Genomic DNA, 8,293 nt, shown 5'->3' on the forward strand with positions numbered 1-8,293 from the left:
AATATTTAAAAATTCAGCAGAAACATCTGTTGTCGAGTCCCATACTAATTTATATTTACAAGCAATTAGTATAATTGATTGTAAATATGTTTGAAAGACTGAAGACTACAATACATTACCGAAATTGCCACATCCACGCCAAGACAGGCAGATGGAGATAATGGAATCGGGTATTCCGATATTTTATTTTCTCCGGAAACGCGCGGAATCCATGCCAAAAAAAAGGAATATGTAAAACTAAAACATGGAATCCATGCCACCACACTTGCAGGGTTGTCACGCATCTATTCTGGTGCAGAATTAAAGTAGGTTCAAATTGTTAAAATGTCCGAGTGCTCATTCCCGGTGGAAACGAGGCACGTTGGGTTCCACATTAAGTTCCTTTGATCAGAGCCCACATGGGCCTTTTTATCTTTTATCTTTTCTTAGGCATGCAAGCTAAAAGGCCATGTGATGGATGTTGTTCCAAGGAACAAGCTGACGACAGAGAGCTATATGTCTCTCCCTCTCTCTCTCTCTCTCCAACTACTACATGATCTGGTTGTGGGGTGACAACTCTCTTTTGGAGCTAGCATGAACCTCCACGTTTTCTACGCAGCATGCTAACAAGAGACAACTTGTTACATGTCGTTGTCTCGGTATATTATCGCATATGCAGACAACTCATGCTCGGATTAATCCAATCAACAAGTAGTTGACACAAGTTAAAACCAACAAAACCCCTTTCAAGTCAAGGCGCAAATCACAAACGCAAAGAAAAATCGTATTTTTTCTTATGCCGGACACGTTTGCAAAAATCCACCTGCGTTCGATCAGATTGAAATGCCAAACCCAACTCACTTAAGAGTCGCTGGGCCTGGACTCCCCACAATTAATAAATGGCCTGGTACATGTCTCTGGCCTCGGAGATATATTGGAAACCTATATCATGAGAGAGAGTTTGTAAACGTGAAGTAGCATTGCAATTTGCACGCACTTCAGTAAAATAACAAATTTAAAAATTACTTCAAAGAGAACAAAACATGTAATATTGGAGGAGGAGAGCATAGAAAAAAAAAGTAAATTTTGGAGATGCGGAATCTAAATTTATAGAGATCGATCGGATCCTTTTGCACCAAAAAATGTACAGTACCATAGTAGATAGCCTTCAAGGGATGGCTACGACGAGAAATCGTTAATGCGAGATATGATATTTTATAATAACGAAGAAGAACTGTCCACCTTCAAGATGGCTATTGATAATTTCTACTCTGCTCTGTGTACAAAGTAAAAGCTGCACCACTGTACAGGCTTCCGTTTCAAATCCATCACTGGAAAGTAGAAGAGCACGAGTTAGGCTCCATGTCGGTAGATGGGAGGATCGGTTAGCCCCACTTCTTGCTCACCATAAAAACGACGATTCTCTCATCCAAACTGCTTCCGTTCCCAGTCTCCACTCTCTCAAAAGAAGGGACCAGAACATGACAACCCACCATAACTCCGATTCCAACCCAAAGAAGAGGAGGAAGCTCCTCCTCACCTCCTTCCTCGTCCTCGCTGCCCTCATCACCACCACCTCCATTCTCATCGCCCGCCGCACCGCCACCGCCTCTTCCGACGATCCCACGGTCTCCCACGCCATCCTCCGCTCCTCCTGCCGCTCCGCCCGCTTTCCCGACCTCTGCTACTCCGCCATCGCCGCCACCCCGCCACTAGTCCACACCATCTCCAAACCCAAGGACGTCATCCACGCCTCCCTCAACCTCACCATCACCGCCATCGAGCGCTCCTTCCGCCACGTCGAGCGGCTCTCCGCCGCCGCCGCCAACCTCACCGCCCGGGAGCGCACCGCCCTCCATGACTGCCTCGAAATGTTCGACGAGTCGCTTGACGAGCTCCGCCTCACCGACGCCGACCTCCGGGCATACCCCGCCGGCAAGCCCCTCCGTCGGCACGCCCTCGACCTTGAAATTCTGGTCAGCGCCGCCATGACCAACCAGGAATCGTGCGCCGATGGCTTCTCCCACGGAGACGTCGACCGCCGCCTCCGCAGCGAGCTCGTCTCCGGGCTCATGCACGTGACGCGCATGTGCCGCAACGCCCTCGCCATGATCAAGAACATGACCGGGGCCGACATTGCCGCTGCCGAGGCAGTGGTCGACGGCAGCATCGGCACCCGGGGGCGGCGGATGTTGGGGTTCAATATAGATGAGGAGGGGTTGCCGGATTGGATCGAGAAGAAGGATAGGAGGCGGCTGCTGCAGGCGGCTGGGGAGGTGAAAGCGAATGCGGTGGTGGCGGCGGATGGAAGCGGGGATTACAAGACGGTGGGGAAGGCTGTGGCGGCGGCGCCGGCGAAGAGCAAGACGAGGTGGGTGATAAGAATAAAGGCGGGGACGTATGAAGAGAATGTGGAGGTGCCGAAGAAGAAGACGAACTTGATGTTCATCGGAGATGGGAGGAAAACCACCATCATCACCGGCAGCCGGAACGTGGTCGATGGGAGCACCACCTTCCACTCCGCCACCTTAGGTCAGTCCATTCTTCCTCCAAGCATTGCTTTGATCTCTCTTTTAGCTAGTGTGACTCTATTTACTTGATTGACTTCCATTTTGTTATGTTTAGACGTTCTTTGCAGAGTTTTTTGATGCTTGTCTCTCTGCACATTGATGCCCCATTTGATTTTTTTCTTTTTTTTTTTTGACAAATTTATAAACCAGTCAGGTATTAAACATAAAATGACCATGAAATTAAGAACCGGAAATAACTGTCTCAAACAGAGACTGGCAGTCAATTGAGCTGTGAAGCCTCATTTTTTTCATTTTGATTAAATATTGGTTATCCTAGGAGAACTTAACATGCGGTACTTTAATACTGTTTTGTCGGTTGATGTTAGTCCTTGAATACTTAGAATATTTCCCAGACCTGCACATTTAAGTCCATGTTTTGCACATATTTATACATGCATGTTCAAATACATATTACAACTATTTTATAAATAATATTATATTCAAGTGTGTACACGGGCAGGGACAAAAAATTAAATGATCATTGAAATCATAAAGCTAGAACATTATTTGTCAATCAAATGGCACTGCATCTTAAATTGGATTTACTCAAAGGAATGTGTGACAGTTACCCCTATCTCAAGATTGCATTTGGTGCGTTGTCGGATAGCAATAATTTAAATTATTTGATTATTTAAATTATTTATAATTTAAATAAATTATTAATAATATTAATTATTATATTTAATATATATAGATAATATTATAATAAAATTATTAAAAATTTTGATTGACATATTTGATATGACAATCATATATAATATTAAATTTTTAAAATATTTTTAAATTAAATTTATTAAAAATTACACTCCATACATAAAATTTTTAAATTTTCAAAATAAAAGAATAAAAATATAATATATATTATGAAATATATTATATATTATATTATATATATAATATAATATATTATATTATATATATATATATTATATTTTATTATTATTTTTTTATTCTTATTTTTCTTCCTTCTCCTTTCTCTGCACGCCACAATCCCTCCAACCTCCAGTTGCTCCGCCCTTATCCCTCTGGCCACCTGCCCTCGTACCCCTGGCAGTCACGTCTTTGGCACTACCTCTGGCCCCCTGACCATTCGTGCCACCCCCTGCACCATCTTCTGGCGCCCCAGCGAATCCGCACCCCATGCCCTCCACAGCCACCTCTATCGTCGCCTTCACCTATATGCACCGCCGCCCTCACCCGCGGCACCGATCCCCTGCACCCCACCCCTCGGGGTCATCCGACACGGCGCTGCCAACGGCGACTAGCATCGCTTGATCTCCACAAAGCCCGATCTTCTCATTTCTCATATCAAACAAAAAAAAAGGAGAAAGGGACAGCCGGCTCCTCCACGCTGTGTCCTTCTTCTTTACATAGTGACTGCAGGCCACCATTCGGAGAGGCGGCGGTGACTCGACGGCAACATCTGGGCAGCCGGTGGTGTCGGACACTGCTCGCCGGCGGTCCGATTAACCAAACAAACAAAAAAAAAGAGAGAGAGGGGTCGTTGGATCCCACTTTGATCGGTGTTTTCTTTTTGCTTTCCAATAGTTATTGACGGCCGGTGGTTGAGAGACTGCGGCGGCCCACCGATTCATCGATTTTGAAGTCGCTGTCGGTTGGATTTTGTGAAAGAGGACGTCGGTTTTGGCCTTCCCTCTTTCTACTGCCCATCGTAAGGAAGAAGATCGTCTGAATTTTTGAAGATATTTTTATCTAAAAAAAATTATTATAAAATTATTAAATACGTGATAATCTGGATAATCATTTTTTCTTTAGTAATTCAGAGAATCCTCATAATTTAAATTATCAATCCAAAAAATATATCAACTGTGATAATTTAATAAAATTTTTTTAAAAAATTATTAATAATTTAAATAGATTTTCAGCTATCAAACATAAACTATACTGTTCAGTTAACTATTTGACAGAGTTTATTCTGCTTGTTGAATTTGCGATGATGATAGATTTAAAATTGGTGTTAAATGGCAATCAACCTCCGTAGAGAAACCCAATCTTTAAGGGCCTCATTGCCGGCCATCCTTGAAACTATATATATATATATATATATATATCGGTCGTGTTTCTGTAATCTGCATTTCGGGAACGCTTATTGGGTTTCGTTGCGTGAAAGGCTTTTGTGGACCCCTCCATGTGAAGGTGCGTCCACTTTTGTTCCAAAAGTCTTTTCTTTGGAAGAGAAAAAAACAAAAGAAATCTTTTTTTGGGTAAAGAAAATCTCTTTTTCAAGTGTCGAGCTGAAGCTAGTAGGGTTGGAGTTGGCGTCAGGACTGCACATGGCGCCAACCGAGTTGTTTCTTTTACCGATTTAAGCACTGGTTTGGTGATTGTTCTCATACGTTTTTTCTGCTAGCTAGGCTTTGGGCTACTACGAATGTAAGGTGGCCCAGACGCATCAAATCAAACAACGCTAGGACTCTGGAAAAATTGTTCGCAAAATCATGCACCGTGCTCATTAAAGAAAAAAATTAAAAAAATTAATGATTATACAACTAGAAAGGTTCCGTCCATTCTAGAATGTAAGCCTGGTAAAAGGAAGGGAAAAGAAAGACAAAAAAGTCCAACACACTGCCCATAACCATGCAATAAAGTCTACTTTAAATAGGCATCGTAGGCTGTCAGAAAGCACCAAAGCTACTCATTTTGCGAGAAGACGAGGCCATCTGTGGCTTCACACGGCGTAGAATTAGGGTACGGTGAATAGCTACGTACCGTCCGTCCTTACTCGAGCTGCCACCACCTTGTGGAGAAAGGGAGCGAGGGATGTACGGTGCCTTTGTCCAATTACTGGTGAACGAGGGAGACGCATTCACTTGCATGGGTCCATCTGCTAGGAGATATTATTACGTTAATTAGGTTGAAAAATATTTGCGTACCAGCAGGAATTAACTAGAAAACTCACTTGATTTTGACAAAATTAACCACGTCGCAGCAGGTCCTCCTTTCTTGAGGGGAAAGCTGGTCTTGTATAAATAAGAAAACAGATTAGGCCGCCATGCGCACCATGATCGCAGTATTAATGTTTGGACGGATGATGTGGGATTGAGATCCTCCCAACAACCTTACAACGTGTTGCACACCATTTCAATATTTTTTTAGATATTTTAATTAAGTGTATAATCCTCATAAATCATGATAAATATTTTAAACTATATAAATATTCTCATAAATTTACTATTTACCTATATACACTCATAAATTATTTTTTTTACATATATATCTTTATAACTATTTACAATTATATATATCCTAAAAAATTTGCTACTTGTATGTAAACTCTTATAAATTATTTATTTTTACATATATACCTCTATAAATTATTCTTTTTGCCATGTATATATTTAACTTAATAAATGTAGATGGGTAAACAAAAAAAAAATGTATGGATATATATAAAAACAGTACATTTTTGTGAGAACATATATATGCAAAAAAAAAAAATTATAAGGTTATATGTACATATAGCAAGTTTGTGTGGATTATTTGTTGTTGTGTATGCATTTTTATATTACTTCTTTTACATGTATATACCAATAATTCAATAATATTGGCAGATTCATAAAAAATAAATTCATACAGATATACATATAAATAGTAAATTTGCATAGGTACACACATAATTTTAGATATTTTTATAAGGGAATGCATGCAGAAAAATAGTATATAAAATTATGCAGACAAATTGCAAATTCATTTGCAAGAGTATGTATGCATGCCAAAGATAATTTTTTGATCCATAACATTACTCATTTTTTATTGAATTTTTATTAATTGATAATTTTAATTTTATTCTTATTTTTTGATTTTGATAGCATGAACACGATTATATTCAAGGAATTAATATGAATTGTTGTTTACGTAAAGGTTAAACACCAAATATGTAGTCAAACAAAGAATTTGTTACTGAGTCCCTTTTTTTTGTTGGTAAGATGTCAGAAATTTATACTACTTTCGAATAAATACAACCATAAGGATCATACTATACAATGTCTAAAAGCTAAGTAGGAGCAACTATTGCATATATAATTCCATGGTTGATCTGGTTGACCACCAAAGATGCCATTTAATTAGCAACATTGTTGACTTCTATAAACATGGTTCACCTTGAAGAAAAACAAGGTAGCCCTCGTGCGTGCCAAGACTCCTGTATTGATGGATGAGGGAAGATCTCAGAAGATGGTAAGACTGATAGCCATCTAACAATTGTTAAAGAATCCCCTTCAAAAATGATATAGGAGGCTTGCAAAATATCTATGGCGTGCATATATATGCTAATGCTTCCTCTGCAACATATAACTCTATCATTAGTACCATAATATCAAAGACGCGGACTCCACCTATAGCTATTAAAGCACCGCTAGCACCTCTAATTACTCATCCTGCTCTACTGAAGATAGCTTTGTTTTGAATGCTGCCGTCAAGGCTAACCTTGAAGAAATAGGAGTTTGGAAGCTCCCAAATGAAATAAATGTCTGAATTTTTTTAAAAAATAAAGGAAAACAGATCCATTATGGACAGTAAATCTCAGTAAGGCGATACATCATCACCACTTAGAGCCCCGCTTCAACAAGATAGTTGTTTAGCTCTTTTTACTCCAAAAAAAAAAAACACTTAAATTCACTGGCTTTCTACGATACCAACTCACCGACATGGCGACTTAAGGTTGAGAAGGGATACAAAAGAGTAGTGGATGAACGTATCTCGCCTCTTCTAACATATTGGAGGGGAGAACACATTCCCATGTACTGCCACCTATATATGTTTTATTATCCTTTCAGGCCTAACTTCACGTATATTGCCTGGGCCATGCAGCCGTGGTGGGCGCAGGGTTCCTAGCCCGCGGCCTCAGCATCCAGAACACGGCCGGCCCCTCGAAGCACCAGGCGGTGGCCCTCCGGGTGAGCTCCGACTTGTCGGCCTTCTACGACTGCGACATCATCGCCTACCAGGACACCCTCTACCTCCACTCCCTCCGCCACTTCTTCCGCAGCTGTCTCATCCAGGGCACCGTCGACTTCATCTTCGGCAACGGCGCCACCGTCCTCCAGGACTGCGACATCCAGCTATGGCGACCCGGTGCCAACCAGAAGAACATGGTCACTGCCGATGGCCGCGAAGACCCCGACGAGCCTACCGGCATCGCCATCCACCGCTCCCGCATCACCGCCGCCGCCGACCTCGAGCCCGTTAAAAGCTCGTTCCGCTCGTACCTCGGGAGGCCATGGAAGGAGTACTCGAGGACTCTGATAATGGAGTCGGAGATCGGCGACGTGATCGATCCCGCCGGCTGGCATGAGTGGAATGGCCCGTTTGGGCTCGACACATTGTATTATGGGGAGTATAAGAACACCGGGGCCGGTGCCGGCACGGCAGGCCGTGTCAAGTGGAAGGGACATGAGGTTATAACCGATGCTGGAGAGGCAGAAAAGTTCACTCCCGGGAACTTTCTTGGGGGTTCAAATTGGTTGGGTTCTACTGGATTTCCCTACTCCTTGGGTCTATCGTCTTGATCACTATATATATTCCGGGTGCATGGTGGCGACGTCTGATGTATTTGTCCACTTTAGTACCGGACTACTCTTCTATGTATTGCGTGCCATTTTGATGGTAATGAGAGCCGTATCCTTTTTTTTTTCTCAAGAAGTTCTTTCACACGTAATAACAAGGCGTAGTCGTTTTTGTAATTGGATCTGACCTGCATCTATTCAAGTTAATATTGCAGTTTT

The 8,293-nt window shown here is 41.9% G+C and overlaps 1 protein-coding gene across 1 annotated transcript; it reads left to right on the forward strand.

Annotated features, from left to right (window-relative positions):
• Positions 1 to 1,326: 1,326 nt before the first annotated feature.
• LOC105056661 (pectinesterase) lies at positions 1,327 to 8,293 on the forward strand. Its single transcript, XM_010938947.4, has 2 exons — positions 1,327 to 2,511; positions 7,380 to 8,293. The coding sequence occupies exons 1-2, from the start codon at positions 1,461 to 1,463 to the stop codon at positions 8,075 to 8,077; spliced, it is 1,749 nt and encodes a 582-aa protein (XP_010937249.1). The 5' UTR covers positions 1,327 to 1,460; the 3' UTR covers positions 8,078 to 8,293.

The sequence above is a fragment of the Elaeis guineensis genome, chromosome 13, assembly GCF_000442705.2.
Source record: "Elaeis guineensis isolate ETL-2024a chromosome 13, EG11, whole genome shotgun sequence".
Lineage (NCBI taxonomy): Eukaryota > Viridiplantae > Streptophyta > Magnoliopsida > Arecales > Arecaceae > Elaeis > Elaeis guineensis.